The sequence below is a fragment of the Carica papaya genome, chromosome 4, assembly GCF_054855325.1.
Source record: "Carica papaya isolate Zhongbai chromosome 4, ASM5485532v1, whole genome shotgun sequence".
Classification (NCBI taxonomy): Eukaryota; Viridiplantae; Streptophyta; class Magnoliopsida; order Brassicales; family Caricaceae; genus Carica; species Carica papaya.
Window position 1 is genome coordinate 29791200 of NC_142312.1, and position 26332 is coordinate 29817531.

General features: G+C 33.0%; 2 protein-coding genes and 1 non-coding gene across 3 annotated transcripts; 1 reads left to right on the forward strand and 2 right to left on the reverse strand.

Annotated features, from left to right (window-relative positions):
• Nucleotides 1-4063: 4063 nt before the first annotated feature.
• On the reverse strand, nucleotides 4064-4145 carry TRNAS-AGA (transfer RNA serine (anticodon AGA)). Its single transcript has one exon. It is a non-coding gene; the product is annotated as a tRNA-Ser (tRNA).
• A 674-nt stretch (nucleotides 4146-4819) lies between these two features.
• Nucleotides 4820-15420, forward strand: PHOS34 (Adenine nucleotide alpha hydrolases-like superfamily protein). The gene is made up of 3 exons (XM_088218865.1): nucleotides 4820-5772; nucleotides 14977-15023; nucleotides 15145-15420. The coding sequence occupies exons 1-2, from the start codon at nucleotides 5049-5051 to the stop codon at nucleotides 14982-14984; spliced, it is 732 nt and encodes a 243-aa protein (XP_088074991.1). The 5' UTR covers nucleotides 4820-5048; the 3' UTR covers nucleotides 14985-15023; nucleotides 15145-15420.
• Nucleotides 15421-18685: 3265 nt separating this feature from the next.
• On the reverse strand, nucleotides 18686-20111 carry BBX28 (B-box type zinc finger family protein). Its single transcript, XM_022055906.2, has 2 exons — nucleotides 19408-20111; nucleotides 18686-19131 (listed from the first exon to the last, which is right to left on the reverse strand). Exons 1-2 carry the CDS (start codon nucleotides 19975-19977, stop codon nucleotides 18883-18885), a joined length of 819 nt encoding a protein of 272 aa, XP_021911598.1. The 5' UTR covers nucleotides 19978-20111; the 3' UTR covers nucleotides 18686-18882.
• Between the last annotated feature and the right edge of the window lie 6221 nt (nucleotides 20112-26332).

Sequence of the window (26332 nt, forward strand, 5' to 3'; positions counted from 1 at the left end):
CTCTCTCTCTCTCTCTCTCTCTGATCTGTTGTTGTGTCAGGCGGTCAGTTCTTGTTAATTCTCCCACCTTTAATGATCTTGCTATTATTTGTTCCGTGATTTTTAATCATCAATCTTTAGAAGATTTATATATATATATATATATATATTTATATATGCTTGAATTTAAGCCAGGAATTGTTGATGGTTTGATAAATTTTTGGATTAACAGTGTGTGTGTGTGTGTGTGTGTGTGTGTATGCATACATATTCTATTCTACCTTAATTTGGAGAAAGTAAAGGAAGTCATAGTTTGACCCTAGTTCTATATATTTCATTTGTTACAATTTTTGGATTAATGTTTGAGATAACTTGCATCATATTATTAATCAAGAATACAAGATATATATGTATATATATATATATATCTCTTATCCTACCTTAGGAAAATAAAGGAAATCATAGTTTGCCATGTCAACATGATGTGTACATTATTTTAAAAAATTCTCTTTTGTGTAAGTGTGTGTATATATATATATATATTTATTGTATATCAATAATATTAACAGTGTGAGATAGAAATTTAGTAAAAAAAAATAATTTAATTTAAAAATAAAGAATCATCATTTATTCTATTTGAAGTATGATCAGACGTTAAATATTTTACTGCATTGATCAGTTTATAAAAAAAAAAAGGATTCAAGATAATATAAAATAAGAAGAGGACACCTGCTTCGTGATGCATGTAAATTATTTTGTAGTTTTTTTACTTTATTTTCTTTTTCGTGTTTACTATTTTTTTTTTATTACAACTATAGTAGTGTGTGTACGGAGAATTTATTGTTATTCCGTTATTGGCCTATTTTGAAATCTAAGGAAGGAGAGGATTTGAAATGCATAAAAGTAAAGAAGGAAATACCAATTAAACCAAAAAAAAGGAAAATTATCGACGATGAATATATATTTATAATGGTAAGAAATATAAAAGGTGAAAAAATGACGAAAACGAATCTAAGACGTCGTTTCCTTCCAGGCAACATGATGTATTTAAACAAAAAGACTATCAAGTCTCATACAAAAAAGTTATTCGTGACAAAATGAATGATCGTGATTCTCATCCTACGTCCCTCCACAACATTTTTTTAGGTAAATTGATATACAAATTCTTAATGTGGTAACACCAAAATCATACCCATACAACCCCGAACTCCATCCTATTTTAAGTTATTGAGCAACTTCAAAATTTAAATTAAGACGTGATGCAAGCTTGAAACTGAGAACTACAAGATACAATCCCGTGGTATATTAGCAAAGTCATAATCCCATGGTATATTAGCAAAGTCATAATCTAATAAATAAAATTGGGGCTAAAAAAAATCTATCAAGCAAACTCTCAAATAATATTATTTCAATTAGATTTTAACGTTAAAACTATCTAATAAGCAAAATTTTAAATAATATCATTAGAGCTATTTATCAAGTAAGGTCTCAAACAAAATCTCATATAATATCATTAGAACCATTTATCAATCAGGGTCTTAAACGAAATTTTATTAAGCATTAAATGTTCATCTTCTCTTATTAATTCCATGAAATAGAAAACCAAAATATCAAATAACATACATTAAACAAATAAAAAATTTAATGAATCTAAATAATCCCTAAAACAGCTTCCAAACGCTAGTAGTAAGTACGTTCTCTGAAAGATTTACATTGAATTCTATTTTGGGGAACAACAAAAAAAGAAATGATAAAAATCAAGGAAAGCACTCAAATTATTTATTTTTTCTTTTTTTTAAAAAAAAAAAACTCGTATCATAACTTAACTTGGAGAAAGTAAAGCAAATTATAGATTGATCCAACGTAGATACTTAATTCTATATATTTTATTTGTTACAATTTTTGGACTAATGTTTGAGATAAGTTTGATCATATTATTAATAAAAAATAAGAAGATATAACTACTTATCTCTAATCCTACCTTAATTTGGAAAAAGTAAAGGAAATCGTAGCGTGCCATCTTAGCATGATGTATGCATTATTCAAAATCTTTTTATTGTGTATGTTTATATATTTATGTGTCAATGTATATCTTTAGTACTGGTGATGTAAGATCGAAACTTAATAAAAAATAATTTAATCTAAAAATAAGAATTGCCAAATTAATTAGAAATGAGATCATAGGCGAAGTTTGATAGAGCCTATCAATCCGTTACACCATATAGCCTAAAAGAGATGGAGGGTGGTTTCTATATAGGCCAGCGATACCACTATAAGATGGTGAAAAACCCCTTCTTGAGTCTCGTCCTTACACTAGACCAAAGGGAATCACAACTGCTTCCTTGCCAAAATGATGAGGAGCTGCAAAGCCGGATAGATTGGGTAAGGGAGTACGAGTTGATGTCGGTAAACATCGGCACTCGAGCCAACTTAAAGAGTGTCGATGAATACTGGTCAGATAACGACTAGCCCTTTCGACTCGGATAGAAGAAAATTATCTTTCGTGTTCTAAGTCACACAGCGCATCTGCGACAGCAGATATGCGACAAGGATGATAACAGTGGATTTGTGACACTCCCTTGAACACTTATTTTAAGCATATCGTGACTGTTATTAAAAATTTTAGTGCGCTGGTCTTTCGCATAAAATATGGATTCAAGATAATGTGAGGTAGGAAGTTGTAAGGTAGCACGATTATTTAATTATTACTATTTTTTGTTATTTATTTTATTTTCTTTTATTTTTTTTTATTATCTTTCTTTTACTAATCAACTAGAGTGGTGTGTGTAATGAGAATTTATTGTTACTCCATTATTGCCTCTTTTGAGTTTGGTGAAGGAAATAATTTGAAATACATAAAAAGAAAATACCGAAAAACTAAAAAAAAAAATTACCGACTTGATGAATATACATTCTTACACAAAAACGTTAATAAATATAAATGTTAAAAAAATGTAAGTAAAGACATTATTTCCTTCCATGCGGCTTGGTGTGTTTCAACGAAATTTATTCACAAATGCGATAGAGCGAATTACTATAATTCTCATACCATATCAATGCATAATGCTCCTTAAAGTAAACTAATATACGAAATCTTAATGTGGTAATACTAAGTTTGTACTCGTGTAACTACAAATTCAAGAATCTTTAAAGTTATTTTACAACTTCACAATCTAAAATTTATACAATAATTTAAATTAAAATACGATGCAAGTTGGAAACCAGAGACTAATGAATCAATAATATATTAACAAAGTTAGAATTCGAGAAACAAAATTGGAGTTGGAAAGCTATCTATCAAACAACATATATTAAACATGGACACAACTTAATCATCCCTAGAAAAACTTTCAAACACTAGTAATGAGAACACCTTCTGAAGGATTATAAATGGAAGTCTATTTCTGAGGTCTAGGGAAGCACCCAAATTAACTCTCCTTTCTGCTTCAAACTCTCAACCTCCACAATCTCACTCTCTCTCTCTCTCTCTATTCAGGCTTTCTCTCATCTCTGGGTCTCAGCTTCACTTTCTTTTTTTTCCTCTCACCCTTCTCTCGGCCAGCTTTTTTTCCCCCTCTAATTCTCACGGGGTCTCCTTTTTATAGGCGAAAGAGGACATGCTTCACCACTGGAAATCCTCCGAGGATCACAAACTGCTTCACGTGTGTGCCTCTACTTCTCTCTCTAGCTGCCATGGCTCCTTCTTCTTCTTCCTGCGCCTATCATGGACAGATCTCTTCTCGAACTCGACTCCTTGCACGCCTTTTTATGTTTGTCGTCCTCTTCTTCCTCGGCGTGCGCGGACGCATCTTTATCTTCTTTTCTTCCCTTTTCTCTTCTTCTTCTCCTTCTTCATCTCTTCTTCTCCTCCTCGTTGCATGTACGGCTACCGCTCTTCCCCTCCTCCTCTTCTTCGAAACAACGACAGTTAATGAGCGAAAGGACGTGCAGGACTAAGCTTGTCAAAAACGGTATCGTTTTTGGGCTCGCCTGATGTTGGGCTCGCGTGTATGACTAAGCTTATTGGGCCTGGTATCTCTAAAAAGAAAAATAAATGAAATCCAAAACAGTGGTTTGGTAAAGCCGTGAACGGCAGGATTCGAACCTGCGCGGGCAGAGCCCACATGATTTCTAGTCATGCCCGATAACCACTCCGGCACGTCCACACGTGGGAGTGGACGCATTTTCAGTCAATATATAAACGTAGGTGCGGATGAGTCAAATATTTTGAACATTTATTTAATTAATTTTAATGAGCTTAAATTGTTAGTTAAAATACGTATTTGTTAATTGGATTTTTATGAATTATAATAAAAATTTATAAACAATAATCACAATAATTTTTATATTAAAAAATTTACTCGCCCTTTGGCTTTATCTAGTATTAATTATATTATCTTGTTTATAAATTTTATAATTAACCAACATATATCATACTTGCATTTTAAATTAGAAATTTCATTTTTAGTAATTCCCAATGTAAGATATTTATATATATATATTATATTATATTTTACTTAAAAAAATAATTATAAACACTATTTACTCAGTCTTTTTAATTTTTCACAGGAGATATATTTTTATCTAAGTTTAAATGGTAAAAAATCTATTATAATTTTTTTATTTAAGTCCTTAATCTCGTTTTTAAATATAAAATTTCTTAGAAAAATTAGTTCATAAAAGTTAATTATAAATATTTAAATAAAAGAATTACAATGCTACTAAATTTTGTTACTATTTAAACCTATTTTATATATAAAAATGTAATAATGAATATTATATTTTTTGGAAAACGACAAACTTTGACGCAGGAGATATATATATATATTTAATGTTGCAAATTGCCGCGTGGCAACTCTTTTTTCCGTATTCTCCCAACCCCATTACCATTTCATTCCTTCTTCCTCGAGGTCGACGAATCTGTTTTCCAATCCCCGATTCACTCCCTCTCTGCAACTCAATTAACGCAGATAATCAAAGAAAAGGGTAAAAACCAGACAGTCTTGGTTTTCGAGATTATCCCTAGATCGCGTAGCGTAGTTATTCCTCTTCCTCCTCGCAGACCGGAAATGAATCCTCCAGGCCAAGACGCTGACCACCCTCAACTCCCCACCATCAAGATCCACCACCCACCCTCCCCTCGCCACCCCCATCACACCTCCACACCTTCCACCGCTGCTACTCCGACTCCCACCGCCGGCGCCCGCCGCAAGATCGGCGTCGCCGTCGACCTTTCTGACGAGAGTGCCTTTGCCGTCCGCTGGGCCGTTCACGATTACCTTCGCCCTGGTGATGCTGTTATCATCATCCATGTCTCCCCTACCTCCGTCCTGTTCGGGGCCGACTGGGGTCCTCTTCCTCTCCATCACAACCAGCCCCCTGAGTCCTCGCCGGGAAAGCAGCAGCAGCCAAGCCAGCAGCAGATGGAAGAGGACTTTGACACTTTCACAGCGGCTAAGGTGGCTGATCTCGCGAAGCCGTTGAGGGACGCTCAGATTCCCTACAAGGTCCACATAGTGAAGGACCACGACATGAGGGAGAGGCTCTGTCTCGAGATCGAGCGCCTCGGTCTCAGCGCCGTCATCATGGGCAGCAGAGGGTACGGCGCCGAGCGTAGGGGTAGCGATGGCAGGCTTGGAAGCGTCAGTGATTACTGCGTTCATCATTGCGTCTGCCCAGTTGTTGTTGTTAGATACCCTGACGAGAAAGATGTTCCTGCTGGTAATGGCGGTCCCACGGAGCCCATTGTCACCGTCAAGAAGGCGAATGTGGAAGACGACGATGAGGCTAAAGGTAAGTGATCTCTATGTTTGGTGCTGCAATTTTATCTATCGAATTGATTAAAAACACGACCTGCCGACTGATTTGCTGTTGGGTTTGTTTTTTTGTTTTTTCTCAGCTAACATCTTTTAGGTTGCTCATTGCTTTGATTAGAATGGATTTCTTGAGACTATAATTTGGGACTGTATCTTCGCTCTCGTTTCTGATTACAAGTTGGTTGATAGTTTTGGGTTTGTTTTCATGTGATTGACTGGAGTCTTGGTTTGTTTCATTATATTAATAAAAAATTACATTGTGAGTAGTCCATGAATGATTGCAAAAGAAGTCATTGGCTGCTTAAAAAATGGGTAATGCCTAGTCACATCCAACTCCTATAGGAACGAAATAGCTGTTGAAACTATATGGAGGTCTAGTTTTGTTAAATTCATGTGGTTGTGAATATGCAGGTTGGTTTTAGTTGTTGGTATTCTTTATAATTTCTGCATAGTGGAGCCGGTGCTATCTCTAAAATAAGGAGTAATGGAAGAAGACTTTTCATCTTGTAACCAAGTGGAAATAAAAATGCAATATTCTTTCATATCCAACTTGGATTTATTGATTACCATAAAGATCGATATATCCAGAAGCAATTTGGATGTATTTTATTAGCCTCTTAGGAACTGTGACTTTCATTTATTAGCATAAAGATGGATTAATTCTTGAAAATATGGGAACTTGGGATGGTTTTAATCTGTACCATAAAGATATTATTCGCTGTTGTGGCACGATGGCATGTCATTATTGGTTAACTGGCATCCAACACTTGAGTTTTTTCAATTCAAATGAGCAGGGAAAAAGGAATTTTCTCATTCAGGTCCTCCTAGACTGGGTGTTTTGATAATTTCATAGGCATGTCTTCTGTTCAAATTCTTTTCACGAGGGAATGCTTTTAGCATTCATGTTTTCAGATATTTGATCTAAGGTAACTTGCTGTAGAAGAAATGCTGGGTTTTTTTTGGAACTTTATGTTACATTTTGGTTATTTTACAAGAGATTTGAATGCCTGCTAATAAACATCCTTACCGAGAATAATCAATGTCTCCCATAACTTCTGGTCTCCGTGGCATATCACAATTTTATGCATATCGCATACAAAGTCTGTAACATGTAGAGCAGGAAAAAATGGGCACTGGCTTTAGCAGGCGATATCTCTAATTTTGGAGGACTCTCAAATGTGTGTTTTTTTTTTTTTTAAAATGAAGCCTTTAAGTTGATAGAGTGACAAAGCACTTTAAGTCTTTCTAATGGGAATAATCTAATGGGAATAAACTGTCAGCAATCTCTTCCTGCTTAGAAGGAAGTATTTTTGTGGGATTGGGTGGTAATATTAACTTGGTGTTGAATTTGGCGCATAGGTAATGTTAACCCTATACTGTTCTATTTGACCAAAGATGAACTTATGAAGAAAATGATGGGTAAGATGCAGTTGGTTGTTGAAAAAGAATATTTTCAGAAAATGAAAATGAAAGCAATTGAAAACTTGAAAACAAAAATCAAGTTGTTCTTATTTTTTAAATTTAGGAATAGTTTTTATTTATTATTTTTTAAGAATTAATTAAGAATCCAACATATAGGTTCTCTGAAATCTGAAAATAGAAAATGAAAACATCCAATTGTCATCTTTTTCTTCACTGCCAACATGGCTTGGAAGCTTTTACAGGCTCTTTAAAATTTCTGTGAGATGGGTTTGCACTCCTTTCCTTGAAGTTTTCATGATCTTTTCTGGGCTAGGATTTGGTAGGAATAAGGTAAAGATGTTATGGAGAGGGGCTATTACTAGTTTATGGTTTTTGTATATGGAAGAAAGAAAGCTAGAGTCTTTGAACATTGCTATCCATCCCTCTTCTTGTTGTGGGATAGATTCATATTTTTGGCTTTGCTTTGAGTTAAGGCTCATGGTTTCTTCCAGGGTGGTCTCATTAGTTACTTTCTGAGGGGATTAGGCTGGTTTATTTATTTATTGAGGGAAGATATCTCCTGCTATAGTCTGCTGTTTCTCTCTTCTAATAATGTTTCTTCTTTTATGAGAAAAAGATAGTGAACACTTGAATACATTTTCATGTACACAATGTACATTTCTCTCGTTTTTGCACCTGCGCTTTTCTGAAGGATAAGAGATTTTTAATTTTAGTTATGGTTCTCATTATGGAATAAACAATATTTAGACTTTAGATGTTACCATGACTTGGATGTTACTGTGACATGGGCAGTGCCCCCTTGGCACCTCATTAATACATATCCTCACACTTTTATTTCAAAAAGAATGATTTGGATGTTTGATTTCATTATTAATTGTATGTGCTACAATTCTGCCCCGGCCAAGCACAGGGCTGCAATAACATTTGGTGGTATTTTTTTATATATTATTTATTTGTTGGATGCAATTGAATTTACTATCTAGATAATTAATATTATTTTGCTTGAAAATAACTACTAGGTTATTAATATTATTTTGCTTCTTAATTTCACTTCTGAGTCAACATTTTTAACTTTATCTGGTGGTTTTTACTGCTGCTAATTTGTTGTGCTATATTTGAGTTTCCTAGAGCCTTGACACTAATCACTGGGACTTTGGAGTACTTATCACTTTATTGTGTGTACAAAATTATAGTATTTGGTTATGCAGATGTAAATTTTTTTGGCACACGGACAGTGTACGGTTGCTTAATAGTCTTAGAGTCCTTACAAAAATCTGACAATAGAGTAGGGAGTTAAGGATAGGGATAATTTAGATAGGATTTAGGTTGATCTAAGACAATATCTACTGGAAAGGAGAATGAGATGACATAGGGAAAACATGATTTAAGAATGAACGAAAACTCAGAAAGGGCCAGGAAGAATGAAAAATTATTATGGCCTTGTTTAGTTGTAGAAAATTGTGTGCAACTTTCCTTTCATTTCATGTATCTTTTATCCATAAAAATCTCTATGATTGTTGAAAATGAAAACAATATTTGAAAATGATAGTGAAAATGTTGTGAGCTTGAAAATTTTGTTATATTCTTTATCAAATCTTGGTATCATTTTCAACAACTGTACGTATTTTCATGTGCAAATATGTAAGAACTTAGAAAATGAAAAGGCAAAACAATCCTCCACAACTAAAAATGGTCCATGCTTTTAAACAACACACTGAGTTGTAAATTCTGTGCAATATGCCTAATTTCTGTTTATAGAAAACTTTACTTCTTTCATAGACTTTGAAGCCTAATGATATCAAATTTCATCCATAGGACAAATTGGATCCTAATTGTTTGACGAGAAACAAACTAGAATTTTTGAGAAGGCTAACGTAACCAAAACCGTCATTGTTATATTAGCATAAGTAATTCCTATGTTCATAATGGGGGAAGCAGTAATCCTACTGTAGTTTTGCTCATGCTTATCCATCTTAATTAAAATGCCATAGACAAAACCTCAAGAAAGTAGAAAATAAAAGGCTCCAGTTTAGCCATTTTCAACTGCAACCATGTGCCCATGTTTTAGACCAAAACTAATTTTTAGCTTTGCTTCCAAACAGGATAAGTGTTGCCACCCATTCAATTGCTGTTACACATGCCTCCCATATATTCCCCTTATATAGGGTCACAGACAGGATAGAGTTGTTCTCTTTACTTTCCCATTGTTTTGCTTTGTCATTGGCACTTATATCAATGGCCTGGATCTGATTCAAAGTTAGGATTTATAGTAAAAATTACGTAGTAATTCTTTAACAAAAAAAAAAATCTCTAACGATATGTTTGGTTAGGTTTAATTGATTTGTAATATGATGATTCTATTGAAAAAAATACTATTCAATGTAATTGACTACGGCGTTGAGAGGCTGTAATCATGATTACAGCTTTAGCTGTAATTATCATTGCATTCAAGTTTGATTACATGGTTATATAGTGGTAGCTAACAATTTAATCCATCAAAATTTTTAAAATTTTTAAATTACGTAGGTTATTAAAGAGAACCGAACATGATGTAAGTTTCTTGCTACTGTTGAATATAATGAATGAATCTCTTTTTTTTTTTTTTTTTTTTTTACTTTTTCTGTCTTTTTTTGTCCCTTGCCCCTCTTTCCTAACTTCTCTCTCTTTTTTTCTGGGTTTAGATCATTGGGGAAACCATATCAAACTTGAGTATCTAGTTCTGATGTAGTCCATGTGAACCACATATTTATTATTAAGAGGATTACCTAGCATTGAGCCAAAATGGACATGAAGAAATATCTTTTTTTTTTTGTTATTATTGCACTCGGAGCTGATAATGATGGTTAAGGCTACTTAAACGCAGAAGTGTCGTGGAAATTTTTTTCCTATACTTGTTAGTTAGATATATTTTACCATGACATACCACAATAAAAGATACCATGCATATAAATCTTTTTCACAACTTTTTATTATTTGAGATGATCAAATGATCTATATAGTTGTTTGATTATCCAGTACTGGATATACTTAGTTTCAGTAATATTGAACTAGATTCTTTGTTTTGTGAAATTACTTACGGTGTCAAATGGGTAGGGCAGGCTTGCTAGATTGCTACTGTGAGTAGGTGTGGCAGAAATAGGCCAGGGTTAACGAGCCTGAGCTGGCAGGAGGGTTGAGATGATCAAATGATCTATATAGTTGTTTGATTATCCAGTACTGGATATACTTAGTTTCAGTAATATTGAAATAGATTCTTTGTTTTGTGAAATTACTTACGGTGTCAAATGGGTAGGGCAGGCTTGCTAGATTGCTACTGTGAGTAGGTGTGGCAGAAATAGGCCAGGGTTAACGAGCCTGAGCTGGCAGGAGGGTTGAGGGATGGCTTGGCATGGCTAGTTTGGGTTGGGTCTTCTGACTTCTGGGTCATGATTGCATCAGTCATAGCCTTTGAATGAGTTTTAAATTATTTTTAATTAGACATAAATTAGAGAAATAATAATGAAAATTTCGAAACATGCCTGATAACATGGTTTGTAAAATTAACTGATTTATCTCTTCCATTTGCTAAGAAGAGTAAAAAGATTTACTATTTAGAGAAACAAAATACAATCAGGAAAAATGAAAAGTAAAAAATTAACATTTATTGACTTCAGCTTCCTTTCTCATCATTCATACTGCTGCTATCATCTTGTTGTTTTTTTGCTGTCAATCTTCACTTCTGTGCAAATGTTCATCGAAAACCTTGTCCCCTATGATTTGCATGCATATCGATTTGATCCTTCAAAACAATGCATGATGTTAGCATTCGTGCCATCATCTTGTTTCTCCAATTGCAATCACTTTGTCATTCTGATAAAATATTTCTTTGCTGAAACTACAATTCAGAAGATTAATGCATGAAAATAATTAATAAAAGAAATACATAATTACATCTTATAAAACTAAGAGTTTTGTCTAGATATCAAATAAAGAAAAAACTACTACTCTGATTAACCTCAGACCAGACAACTATTGTGTTGATTGAATTGTAATAAGGTGTAATATATTAGAAGTATAATTTAAAAACCGAAATAGTTATAAGCCTAGTGAAAGATGGAACTCGGGAGACTTATTGATGTTGGGTGAACTAGGACTGATTTCCAATTTAGGAGTTGAATATAAGATTCTTAGATACCACAATAGTATGGAGTTTTGACTTAATAATAAAGGAGAAGTAGCTAGGATTCACACTTGGAATCCTATACGCATTAGACATAAGACTAGGGTTTCAATTGTATCACATAATCATGATTGCATCTCACAATCATATAGAGCATGTTGAGAAATTATTTTTTGTATTTGCTAGCACGGGGTGGTGGCGAATTGGCTTGTTTTTAGATCTTATAGCATTAGAGTTTGTTGAGAAAATTAATCGAATATGAATAATGTATTGTCTCATTAGAAATATTACAGAGTTAATCATAGGGTTTTCATTTAATTCTAATCTAACTATAGTTAGAAATCCTTGCAGACAACACGTAAATCATATAAACGAAATCCCAATACTACTAAATTCCAATCTTAACTATGTACTAGAAGAAATCTGGAGTTAAAAAGAATACATTTCAGAATAATACTTGTACGGGTAAGGGGACTTCTACAAAATTAACAAGTTTGTGTATCATGTTCATTCTAATTGTTTAGCTAGGGTGTTAGGCAGTAAGGTGGTTAAGCTACCTATGAAATATTTGGGAATGCCATTGGGTGCCAAATATAAAGCTGAGAAGTTTTGAGATCCCATTGTTACAAAGTATGAGCTGAGATTATTTGGGTCGAAGAGAAGTTTGCATTGATACTCATCAAAAGTATTCTATCTAACCTCCTAGTTTACTACATGTCACTCATTACAATGCTAGCAAGCGTCGCCAAGAAAATTGAAGCTATCCAATGCAAGTTGCTTTGGGGTGATTCGGAAGAGAATAGACGGTACCGTTTGGTGGCATGGGATGTGCTAAAAAGACTATTAAACAAGGGGGGATTGGGATTGAAGTCTATGGTAGAGATGAATAAAGCGGTTCAAGGGAAGTGGGTTTGGCATTTCATGAAGGACAGAGATGCTTTGTGGAGTAAGGGTCATAGGGACAAAGTATGACATAATGAATAGAGGGTGGTATTCCAGAATGGAGGAGAGACCACATGGTAGAGGGCTGTGGAAGAGTTTGCAGAGGGGTAAGGATAAGTTCCAGGTGTGTTTGATATGGAAAATTGGTGATGGGAGTATAATTGGTTTTTGGTCGGTTTGTTGGCTGGAAGGTGGTTCTTTGCGTACCAGGTTTTCATAGATTTACACTATATCTCATTACAAAGATATATTTATTAAAGAAGATTTCCATGAGGGTCAATGCTGGCATGTGGAGGTCTCAAGGAATCTTAATGATTGAGAAATATATGAATACTAAAAGCTGTTGAGTAGGCTGTAGGTGGTTTCTTTAAGTGAGGATTGTGATCAACCGATTTGGATACTCAACAAGTTAAGGCAATTCACTGTTTGATCCTCCTATAGATATTTGACAAGGAAAGAGCCAGTGGAAACCAGTTTCCCATATAGACAGATTTGGAAGGCAAATGCACCTCCGGGGGTTGCTTTTCTTGCATGGGAGGCAAGTAAGGAGTGCATACTGACTATTGACAAGTTAAAAAGGAGGGGAAAGCTTCTGGTGAATTGGTGATGCATGTGTAAAAATGTGGAGAAGCCTAGCAATTACTTACTTCTTGGTGACTATTGCGCACACCTTGTGGCCTTTGGCTTATGGTTTGTTAGGTGTTAAGTGGGTCAAGGCCAGCACTCTTAAGGATGAATTATGGGCTTGGATAGGTTTGACAAAGCAGAAAAAGTGTTTGGGCCTTATTCTAGTAGCAATCTTTTGGGTATTGTGGAAGGAAAGTAAGAGGAGGGTTTTTTGAAGGGGTGGATGATGGAATTGACAAAATTCAAGAGAGATGGTTTCAGACCTTTGGTTTTTTGTTACTGGGTCAACCATTGTATTACATAGAAGATTTAGGAGAGAGAGTTGATATCCTTACAGGATTGTAAATAATTTTGTAGATGGGTTTTGGATCCCCTTGATGCTTATACTTAATGATACCTTTATGCATTGTTATTTTTTTTAAAAAAATAATGTTGATTCTTGAGCTGAAGCTCCATATGCTCAATCAGTGCGGTAGGTACCTTCTTGCACTAAACATGTGTGGATCTTTCCTTGGGTGAAAGACCTTAAGGAATCTCAAAATCTTTGTTATTACGAGCTACTTTTGGTGATTTTTCTTCATCCTCCTCCATTTGTGCTTCAAAGTTTTGAGTTTTCACCCTTATGATAAGATCACAATGTCCAAGAGATAGTTACTTCTGGAACCTGAAGGTCCTGTGCAACCTCAGCTACATGTCCGTTACATTAGGAAGCATTTCTAAATGCCCATATGACTTCTGGAGACTGCAAAGCATGATAAAATTCCCCTTATTATGCTTTAACCGATTTTCAAGTGCATTAGTTGTATCTTCAACTGTATTAACTGAGTTTCCAAATGTTTCATATTATGGTACTCAAAGCATGCTGCTTTCTTCAAAGATTGTCAACTCTTTGATTTAATTAGATTTAGTAACTATTTGTTGGAGCTTGAACCCAATTAAAAGATAAAAGAGCAAAACAAAATACTTGTAAACAATCTGGACTGGTGAAGAGATGAAAATAGAGCAACGCTTGACAAAATTTAGTTGCAGATACATATGCATGCAGTACATGCACCAGTTTGTGGTCAATAGAGTGTCGGAGTTTGTGTTAGCAAGTTTCCTGAGGGTGAAGGACTAAATTTAGGAACAGCCATCAGTGTGTTGGGCAAGGCAATATTTTGCAGCTCTTGGCTGCAAATCCATTTTTTTGGGAAAGGGGTAGTTCGCACTGTCGGACAATAATGGTGATTTCTATAAGCTTGGACGATGTCAGGGTTGTTTGGGTTTAGGAAATAAGAGATTTGGCTGTGGAAATTTGGGGTTTTGGTATAGATCAATGTGGTAATCTAGAATAAAGTTGCTAATTTATTTAGAGGATGTAAGTAAAACTTCTGCGTAAATATTTACAGGTTGTGGTATTTTTTACTTTTAAATTTCTATTAAAATTGTTATGTTGTTGTCGGAAGAGGTAAAATATCTAAAAAATTCTTAATGTCCTCATATGTAATCGGTTGTCAAGGATATAAAGATAGAATATAAAGTAGGGTAAAAAGTGGGTACTGTTGATGGCTGGGAAGGCAGACCAGACTCATAAACATGTTTATGGAAATGTTTACTGAACTGAGGCCGTGCCTGGGCCAGTGTGGGCATAGCTCAGTCCAGCTCACCCTTGTTTAGGGCTTTTTGGGCCGGTAACCCTTGGGACTGAGCCTCCTACCAATCTCTCCTTTGGTGAGTGGAATTACTTTGGTGCTTTTGCTGTGCTTATATGTCAAGACTGTTAAAATGAAACAGCACGTTTTTATGGAGGAAGTAACAGTATTGAGCAGGGATCCTGAATATCGCGAGCAAAGTTGTAGATGGCGTTGCTTATCGTTGTGGTTGTTAGCTTATCATGAATTGTTCCGCTATTCCTTTCTTCCAAGTGAATATTTTCAATGAAGTACGTTGTGTTCTGGATGATAGATTTGTTGGAATACTGAGATGCTTAGTGTGTTTTCTCATCTTTTCTCTGCCTCCTGTAAGACGATGCCTTTGGTTGTTCAATTGCAGATGCATAGAGCTCGAGCACGTCTGAGGTTGATTCTCTCAAGAAAAAGGTATGAGATTTAACATTATAAACTGGTATGTGTCGCATTTATTTTTCATTTATTTCTCAAGAAAAAGGTATGAGATTCAGCTGCTGACTCTAAAATGTCTTTCCCTGTTTTCAAATTCCAGCCTAAGAAGGAACTAATCGTAAACAGGATCGACCGGCGTGGTTGCAGAGTAGTGGCATCTTGATCTTGTTGAGATGGAAAGTTAGGATTTTGTTTTCCCATATATATCTCTCTCTCTCTCTCTCTCTTTGTGTCTCAGCTGTATGCTTAAATGATGTTTGTATTATTGATGAGGTATTTGGGTTTCTTTTACGCTTTTGGGAGAGATGATGCTCTACTGGGTTGTGACATATAAAGTCACCATTTCAATCTGAAAACTATTTGGTTTTTTGCTAAAGGATAAACCTTTATATATAGGTATGAGTTTCAATTGATAAGGCTTCCATCACCCAACCATTCTGCCCCATTTAAAAATTTGGGTTGATGTCAGCCTGTCTATGTAATTCTCGTTTTCATTTAAAATAAGAAAGAGAGAGAGAGAGAGAGAGAGAAAGATCCACCACATTGGCAACTCATTCATTTAGACTGATTTGGCTTGTCAAGAAATGTTAGATGATTCGTTTGGATAAGCAGGACCAGTTGACATATACATATAAAGAGACTGTCAATTCTGAGTTTCAAATTTGTTAATTGGTCTTGTACTTTTAAGATAAGCAAATCAATATATATATATATATATAGAGAGAGAGAGAGAGAGAGAGAGAGAGAGAGATCGTGTGTAGATTAATAAATTATAACATGTTTATTAAGTAGATTATATATGTTATATATGAACAGATTCTGTTTTTAAACATAATCCTTGCCATTTTACTCCTCTAACATGTTCAAACTTGATTCATCTGTTTTTTTTTTTTTTTTCTTTTTGGACCTCTGCTAACAAAGTTCTCTTTTATTATATACTTATAAAAGGAGACACGGGTGAGAAGCTACGAGCAGAATTGGTTTTTTCTCCTTTTTCTATTTTGGTTAAAGAGGAATAATAATATATACATATATACACCCATACACACACACACACACACACACGTATAAAGGATAAAAGATGAGTTGAATCTGTCGTGCTTATCCAGAAGGTGTATCTATCTCCTTGCTTGCTTCTGTTTTTAGGTGTGTGTGTGTGTGTGTGTTTGATGAGTGACCCTTTTTAGGTAAGCAACACCCACGACTCATTCTACAATTCTTTTACCCTCTTACTTCTTTCTATGCATTTAATACACACTTCAAAACTTACCAACTTACAAAAAAACTGTTCAAACAATATTTTCTGAAAACTAACAACACCTAACCTAATTTTACTACTCCCCCTCTCTTGTGTATTTGAAAGATGTCTTTTATTTTTAAAATTAAAAAAAAAAACCCATTTAACTATACGAACTGAACTTCACTAATCAAATTACAGAGCTTATTTTTTAAAATATTTAATTCCAAAGACTGAGACTTTTTTCCTTGCAGGTTTCTGAGAATCCAATCAAACCAACCCCACAGTACCCAGAAAAATGAAGGAAATTCTCTGCATCTGGAGAAAAAGGATGATTGGGATTTGACTTCCGAGCTCCATCAATGTCAAGAACAAAACTTTTATGTTAAACGCGTTTAAGACTAAATATTCAACCACAGTCGTACTTACTGCTGACAATTGAGAAGGTTGTCGCGAAATAACTACACTTTTTTATTTTATTTTTTTCTTTAAATTTTAAACGCCATATTTGATTTTTGAATTTTAAATTTTAAATTTAAATTAATGAATTAATTTTTACATATTTGAAAAATTCAATATGATGTGATGATGACAAAACATACATAATTAATTAAAGCTAAAGATACGGCACGCCTAACTCTTAGATATTTTCCTCCATAACCCTTTTTTTTTTTATAAAAAATAATAATAATAATAATCAACAAACCCATTTGTAAAAATAAAATATCTTTTAAAAAGAGAATCATTTAAAAAAAAAAATTAATTTTATTATTAAATCTCGTGTGGTCATAGCAAAAAATGTATATTCTCTTTTGAGAAATCAAAACAAAATCCCGGTTTACTTGAATTGTACCAAAAAGGAAACTACTTTAACCACTAATTTATTTCTGAGATATTTTTATTTTAATAATTTATTCGTTAGGTCAGTATAAGTTATGAAAGTTAATCGCAGAAGAAAGAATTCGCTGAACCGAGATTAATAACTAATACTAATAGAATAGAAAATACTAATATAATAAAAAAAAAGAATTGTACTTTCTTTTTACTTTTTTTCGATTTTGTTGTTACTGCAAGCTTCGAATCGAAAGAATCTCGGAGATCCAAAAATTAAGATCTTTCAGGAAAAAAAAAAAAAGATTTCTATTTGAAGAGTGTATAACTGCATGGATAAGCTCGTATTAATCCGTCAATTTAGGATTTAATTCGGGATTTTCTTTTGAGGAGTATTGGTGATCTAAGACCCTCTTTGTAATTTTCCCAAATTTTGTTTTTTGTTTTTTTTTTTTTTTGTTGTCAATAATTGATACTAGACGATAAAATAAGAAAGATCTGTAATAAATGAGATTAAACATTTATGGTTAATAATTAATTGAAATTTGAAATGCAAACCAACCAACCCATCTTTACCAGATTCTGTATTTTGTGGGGTTTTCTTCTTTATCTACCATTCATTTCATTTCTCTTTTCGTTCATAACATTATGTCAAAGGCCTGCAACTACGAGCAGCCACAAGATTTTTTAAATACACCAACAAATTTCTCTTCTTCTTTAATTGAACCTCTGACTCTCATCTCACCGTCAATTGCCATCATCAGTAACTTATTGTTCAAAAATAATAAATAAATAACTCAGAGCTTCCGGGCTAGACACCTACCATCCGACTGCTGTGTCATAATTTTATCCCACAATATATACAAAAATACATAAATAGATATGTATCTAAATATATATAAACATGGCGAGCTACAGAGTACAGTGCCCACCCCCACCAAGTTTTGACTTGTACCAGTTTTAGAACCAAGACGGGTACGTTGTTTTTTCGGCAAGTTGCTGCTAAAGAATAAGACCGTCCCACGCTAGAGGCCCCCCCCCCCCTCCACCGCACCCCAACCACCTGTGCCCTGCCTCATGAATTTATGATTTTATGTCCACTTGCTTATATATTTTATATTAAATTCAAGGATATATAGGGTTTAATTTATTATTTAAAAGGAAATTAAATTAACCGGTTAAATTAATATAAAAAAATTGTGCATGCCATGTTCAGATGTTCTAATCTAATCAATTACTACTAATCCAGGGATTTATTTGTTCATTGATTAATTGTATTTTCAGTACTGTTTAGTTCTAATATAATTAGTTTATTATGTAACCACATATTTATAATGTGTCAACAAAACCCGATGAGTTTTCAAAGTCTTCAACGATTCACAGCCACACCATTAGATTAGTTGTGTGGAAGAAGATAAAAACTGCGTTATTCGTATTGCTTTAAATATATTATTATTATTTATACGACAGATTCAACAAAAATGACAAACAGGCAAAAGTTTTAATACTTTAATCATATTAATATCCAGATTAACTATTAAAAATCTATGCTAATAATAATCAACACACGCAATTGCAGCACGGAAGCAAATTCGTTGATTTACACGTAGCTTTGACTAAAATATTAGTTAGAAACAGATAATTACTAGTAGAAGTAATAGATTGATATTTAATCGTATTAGAAAAATTACCGGGGGGGGAGGAGGAAAAACTACCGCGGATTTGTATTGTTAGAAGCAGTGAAAGAGGAGATGTTAGTGAAGAATGAAATCAACGGCTTTGATCTCTGCTCGGGTTGCAGATCCCAAGAATCACTGTTGATGCGCCCTCACCGTCTGCGATAATCTGTTTTTGTAGCCTCTTGAGTGAGGTAATGGCAGCCGTTGATGTCGATTCTGTTTCGGCGTGATCTTGGCCTCCTGCTGATCGGTTCGGCTCCGTTGTCCTCTTCTGCTTCAGCGGTCTGAAATACGTAACATCGTCACCGGCAACTTGTGACGAGGAGCATCCCATCTCATCCTGAATCATATAATATATCATCCTGTTAAGCCTTTTTTTGCTTGCGAGAAAATGCGAGGAATAAGAAGACATAGAAAACGAGAGGAAAATCATTTGAAGGAGTTGAAGAGAAAGCCGATCGGTTGAAAAAAAAAAAAAACAATTTCAAGTTTCAAAAGAGTTAATCAGGATCGTTGTAACATGATTATGTTTCTACAGGACTTAATTTTAAGTACGGAAAACAGAACGACTAAAGGAACAAATTCAAATCAAAAGAGGAAATGCAAAAATCCTTACATCAGAGTACAGGAGATCGGGATTATTTCTAATTCTCTTGTTCAGCACAACACCACGCGAAAACAATTCCTCGCTGCTGCTCATCGAAGAAGACGAGCTCAACACAGGAGGCGGCGGGGACGATGTTGAGTTACCAGACCAAGGAACCACCTGATTCTCCGCATCATCCTCATCATCAACATAGTCCTCTTCCTCCTCATCCTCCTCGTCCTCATCGCCGTCCTTAAAACTTTCGGAAGATTCTGCATCATCGTCCTGATCGTAGTCGTGACTGTTCGCTTCTTGGCTTTGATTGTCCACTTGTTGTTGTTGTTGTTGTTGGTGTTGCTGGGTGTTATTAGAGTGAAGAGAGACGCAGGCATCGCAAACAGAGACTGTATGTCCGAGCTTAGGTCCGGAGGCTTTCCAAGGCGTGAGAGATTGGCAGGCGTGGCAGAGGAGACACCTAGTGTGTTTCGCCACCAGGAAGTTGGCGCAGTGAACCTTTTCGTCGCAGTCCCAGCACAAGCTCGCCTGGTCCGACTCGCAGTACATTCTGGCTCCCTCTCCACATAGCTCGCACTTCTTCATTTCTTCTCTTCTTCTTCTTCTTCTTCCACTCTCTTCTTTTTCTTCTCTAATTCTCTTTTCTTTGTAAATAATCAGAGATAGGAATGGAATACAAGAAACTGCAAATTGCACTCGCACCAGCAATAATGCCCTAATTTTTCGCTTTTTATGGAGCAGTTTTTTTTACAGGGGTACTTTTGTCATTTCAAATATTAGTGGGAATTTTACTTTTTTCTTTTGTGTTTCTTTCATGGTACGGTAAAAAATATTTTTCACAAAAAAAAAAAAAAAAAAAAAAAGAAAATCTTGCAATTTCCTAAATTATTGTGGTGATGGAGCTCCGGGTCCCCAGGATTTCGCTCAGTGCGCCAAGATCAAGGTTCGAATAATATTTTGCCACGTGGAAGGTCCCAGCGTAAATGTAGACTGAATCAATTAATGGGGCGACGTGCGATCTTGCGTGACCATAAACCAGTGGTGGACGTTCTTTTACCGCGCTACAACCGTCCATCTCTTCCACGTGTCAAACGTAAGTGGCTTACCCTATTTCAAAGATATTTTCAAGAGAGATTGAGGAATGACGTGTCACCAGGGACTATTGAGAAGCCAGATTCTGATCCGTCCTACGTGGAGGAATCCGATCCACAGCGGGACCTGAAACCACGTGAACCCACCTGGAACAATCATCCCACGTGGCAAAGTGGACCCCACTCCTCACGTCTATCCATACCTCTCCCCCAATAATTCGCTTCTTCTTTTCCCACCTTTTTGTCTCAAATAAATAAAAGTTAAAACAATATTTAAAATATTTTTACCATTTAATAAAATATATAAAAACGCGATAAATGGATGGGCGGAGGGAGAGATTCGGTGGGCGCTGGCCCAGCAGGCATCACCAAGTTTTAGATAATTAGAAGATATTCTTTTTTTTTTTGTTGCCCCTTTTGGGTGGGTTCTTAATGTAAATATTAATTTTCTGAGGGGTTGATGATGTGGCAATTTCACGTGATGAAATGGAAGCAGAATATGTGGATGGGAGAGAAAGGAGGAGGGAATGGAGGGTTTGTGTAGAGGAGATGAGGTGTTCAGAGATTCTTTGCATTCAGACCCTGCAATATATATATTTATATTTTTTATAAAAAAATTAAATAATTTAAAAAGAAAAGATGCAAAGTGGGTCCAGCTGCCAGAGCACGGTGGAGGTGACGGTCAGAAATGGTGTGGTGTAGTGACGTGTGAGCCCCACGGCCTCGGCGTGGCTCAGATGTAGAACATCATCGTCTCGGCTTTGCAGTCCGGGTCAAATAATCAATTAAAAACATTTAAAATTAATTAAAATATATTTTAAATTTTAAAATAAAATATAATTAATAATTTTCTTTGTTAGGAACAACAAGTATTTTATTTTACTTAAATATACAGTAATTTGTGCTTTTTATTTATTTAAAAATTATGAATTTAAATTTTATAAATATATTATAAATTAATATTAAATCGCTGTAAAATCTTATTTGCTTTTGATAATTTACATTACGTCATCATCATCCCGTTTTAAATGTGTGTCGTCATCATTATCCCTCCCGCCTCCCCCCACGAGTTTTTTTGTCGTTTTGTAATTATTATAAAATAAATAATAAATCGGTTTAAGTTTGATTTAAATTTTATTGTTTATAAAACATACATACATACATACATACATATATATATATATATATCTCGAATATAATACGATAAAATTTTAAATAAAATAATGTTATAATTCGAAATAAAGTTTGTGTCGATAGTTTTATAATTAATTATTACACAAGTAAAATTAAAAGTACGAAGATAGTTAAATTAATTATGATCCAAATATGTGAATTAAATTAAATTAAAATGTACCTACACTTAATGCAATTTTTTTTAAGTATATATATTTTTTATATAAAAATATTCTGAATGAACATTCTGATCATACTACAAGGCCGACTTTTAAAACTTAATTATATATAGTTTATTCATAGATTCAAAATTTTTTTAAAAAATTATATCAATTAAATATATTTTATTTAATTAAACCATATTAACTACATTGTTAACTCGTAATAATACAAAATCATATTAACATTCTTAACATTTGTATGTAATATAACATGTTTATTATTTTTAAAGAATAACAACTTTATTCTCAATGTAAAATATATTTATCAATTTATATCTTAATTATTAACAAACGTCAAACGATAGTAACGATTTTAAAATTTATATTATGCGTCAATGATTTAATTATGAAATAATAAAAAAGGTAAATTTAACGTGCAACTATACTTTATGAGGGTAAAAATGAGCAAATTAAAATTTATAGGATAAGAAAAAATAATAGTCTTAGAGAAAAACAATATGTATATTTCAACATAAGAAAAAAATGGATGGACTATTTGTTTGCCAAAGATGGGAGTTAAGTAAGAAAATAATACGTGTATATGTATATATACATTAGATGATAGGAGCTCTTTGATGATTGGAATGTTTGTATGCTTTATTTTTATTTTTTGAATTGCCACTATTTCCAATAATGTGCATAGACGAAAGTAAATGGGAACATTATATGAGAAAAAATTAGCGAGGAGAGACTTGAAAGCGAGATGAGAGATATGGTCCTGACACTTTTTTCGTTTGTTTGTATGTAATAAGGAGCAAAGGAAAAGTTTTTGGTTGCCGTATTAGTGTGTTTAAAGTGAAATGAATCGTTAGAAATATTAGAGAATTGGTAGGAATGGATTTGATTTGTAAAGGGTGTGGGGGACACTTGGATCGGGGAATGGGAGAGGGTTAAAGAGGGAGGTACAAGTAAACGAGAGTAAAGGGTGTGTAGGGGGATGAAGGGATTGGAGTGTGGAAGTTTTGTTGACTAAGATGAAAAAGGTAGAGAGAGGGCAAGCATAAAGGCATAGGGTATTGCTAATGACATGGAGAGGGAGGTGTGGTGGGAAGAAGGTGAGAGATAATGAATGGATGGGAAGTGAGGAAAGAAAAAAAGAAGTAAAAAGAAGAAAAGAAACTTAAAATAAAAATAAAAAAAAAAAAAAAAAATTGCCCTTAAAATTATAATAATTTATTAAAAATATTCTTTATTTTGTCATAATAACTTTATTAATTTATACGTTTATAAAACGACAGATTCTACATTTTAAATGAAGTTTAAACTTATAACTTTTATTTGAAGTGTTAAAATTTTAATTATTAAACCGTCGTGTTATAAATAGTTTTATTTAATATTTTAATTAATATATTTTTAGTTATAGTCTACTTGTTTTTTTTTTTTTACATAATTGGATTCGGTACAAGTAATTTTTTTTTTTAATTTTTTAAAAATAAATTTGTGGTTAGACTTATCGAAAGAGAAGTCATATAAATATATCATTTGAATTAACTACATGAATTTCGGATAAAATTACAACTCGATATATTAAGAATTAATATATAATATAGATGTTGAGAAATGAATGTGGGATTTTAAAGTTGATATATTAACACTTTGGAGAAAGGATATTAATTATATAGGCTTCTTTATAATGGGTTTTAATTTAAAAAACAAAATTATAAATAGAATTAAAATAATGTATTTAATAAAATTTAGAAGCCATAATTGCACTTAAAATTGTTGATGAGTTCAAATATTATGAAAAACGATTCTTTGAATTAAATTGGAGCGTTATAAGACGGCCCAAGAAGCCGGAGCCTCGAACGACGTCGTTTCCATTCATCGAGTTTTATGTTTTAGTACCGTTTGTGCCAATCCGTCCAATGCACGACACGTTGAATTTTGGGCCCACCACCCATGCGAAAACGAAATCTGATTGGTTAACAGTAATAAAGGACTAGTATAATTAATTAATGGATTTAAAAAAAAAAAAAAAAACTTGTTGGACAAAAAAATTAAAAATAAAAAAAGAAAATGCTGTAAAAGAATTTGAAAGGTATTAATTTTAAATTAATTATTAAAAATAGTGTGACATTCTTGGATAAGATTTGGGATATAATATAAGTTATATATATATGGATGATTTTGTAAAAACAATAATTAATTAATTGTTTCTTGTATTTATCACTGATTTTAATTAATATTAAATAATTAATTACTATATACAAAGTTATTTGCTAATCTAGATTTTCATTATTATAGTTATCATTCTTGTAATGGTAAAATATTGCTGTCTATGTTTTTTCATTTGCTAGCCATGCATGAAGGAAATGGCAAGAAGTGTAAAAATCAAAATATGAAATGCCCACAATTTCTCTCTCTTATATATATATATATATTTATATCATGAATGGTATATCTTTTTTTTTATTCCTAAGACAAGAAGCAAAGAATTATTTATTTAATTTTTTTATAAAATCTCGAAGTAAAATCTTGCGTACTAATATAAAAACTAATAAATTAATACAAAATAAAATATAATAAATTTTTATTTCAATATAGAATTAAAAGGACAACATACAGGATTGATGGAAAAAGTTGTGATATTTTGGTTCGGCTTGTGAGTTAAAATTTATGATATAAAATTTAAGTTATACTTAATTTAATATTTTCCTACTTAAGATTTTGCTTATCTAGATAAGTATATATCTGTTCAAAATACATAAAATACACTTATTTTATTTTTAGTAAAAGATTCGACCGAGTTTGGTAACGATTTAATTAATAAATAATAAAACAAATAGTAATTAGTAAATTAAATAGTATCTATTATATAGACATTTCGACTATTGTTAGAATTTTCTTAAAAATAACTATTTTTTGTAGGTATTATTATTTTTCATCTAATTTTACCAAATTTGATTTTTAATCTTTAGAGATTAATAAAAGTTAAGTGCGTAGTGCAACACAATTTTGTCATCTATCTAGATTTTACTCTACTTTCTTCGTAAGTAAAGAAACGATCAACAATTACAAGATATGACCAGAAAAAAGAGAAAAATAAGAGACAAAGATGGTTTAGAGAAAGAAAAAAGAGTTAAGTGATAAAGAAGAAGCTTGAGAGAAAATAAATGTGTTCCAAGAAGAAGAAAACTTTTCTCCTTAATTTCGACAAGTACTAAACGGTAATTAAAAGCAGACAACGTATAATATAAAAATAGAGATATAAAAATTAGTAGTACCCAGTAGATAGCTCACTCTAATTTCGCATACTAGATAAATTTCGTAAATCTTAATTAGCTCAATTACATGATTTATTCAAGATTTTGCTTGCCAATCATGCCAAAAATATATGTATGATTCAAATTGTGAAAGAGTAAATTGATTTGTGTGTTCTTTTGAAAGAATTTTGAAAGATAGATTTTCATTGAATTGAATCCAAGTATAAAAGATCTTTACCAATACTATAAGTGAATTTATTTAGATGTAGTCACCTTTTTTTTTTTAATAGGGGGAGGGGTTGGTTTATTATATACTATTTCTATATAATTATTATTTTTAAAATTATATTACATGTGAAAGACATATTAAAAAGCTAGTTATAAATATATATATATATTATATGAGTACAAAAGCTAAAAATTTAAGAAGATCACGACACCTTTTTTCAGTCAAAAAATGACGACTTTCTAGTACAAAAAGCTTCTAAACCTTCTGAAAAAGCTGACCCTCATATTTTGGGAGAATAATTCACACTGAACTCTTATAGCAATTATATGAAAAGCTAACTGATTATTGATATAGGTTTCACACACATATATATATATATACACGTGTATTTGTGTGTAATAGATTCATCAATAATTAATCGTAATTACTTTTGTTAATGTGTGTGTGTGTATATATATATATATATGTAATATTCACATATTATTAAATTTTAGCTGGGATACGTATATAGATATATGCTGTCGAGACCCATGATCCCTTGAGGCTACAGTGTGTGTGTATATATATATATATATATTTATATGTTTCCCCGCCCATCTCTTCCTCGGCACACTTGCGAATTGAATGCCTTGAAATATTTGGTCAATAGAAATTCATCTTATATGTACTATGTATCTCACACTTTTTTGTATCAACATGACATATAAATTATATATACATATTATAACTTAAACATGGCTCTAAAGATCATTTATATCGCAAAGCTTAAATTTTATACCAGATGGATCGTAGAGTTCTATATGTATGTCTCTGTATATATATTGACCTGAAACAGAAAATATTTTCAATTAATATATATATCGGGTACTACAAATAATTAATTTTACATGGTAGTTGCCATTATTTTCAATTTTATTTGGCTCTCTCGATAGTTATATATAATAAGAAGAATAAGTGAAGATATAAATAAAAGGAGTGGTACCCAGGAGTTTATATATAATTACTGTATAATTATATATCAGT

Bases quoted from the DNA above. Each gene is read 5' to 3' on its own strand.
- PHOS34 (XM_088218865.1), top strand. From the start codon at position 5,049: ATGAATCCTCCAGGCCAAGACGCTGACCACCCTCAACTCCCCACCATC.
- BBX28 (XM_022055906.2), bottom strand. From the start codon at position 19,977: ATGAAGAAGTGCGAGCTATGTGGAGAGGGAGCCAGAATGTACTGCGAG. The intron at 19,132-19,407 runs GTAAGGATTTTT...TATATGATTCAG, and splicing joins CCGATCTCCTGTACTCTGAT to GATGAGATGGGATGCTCCTC.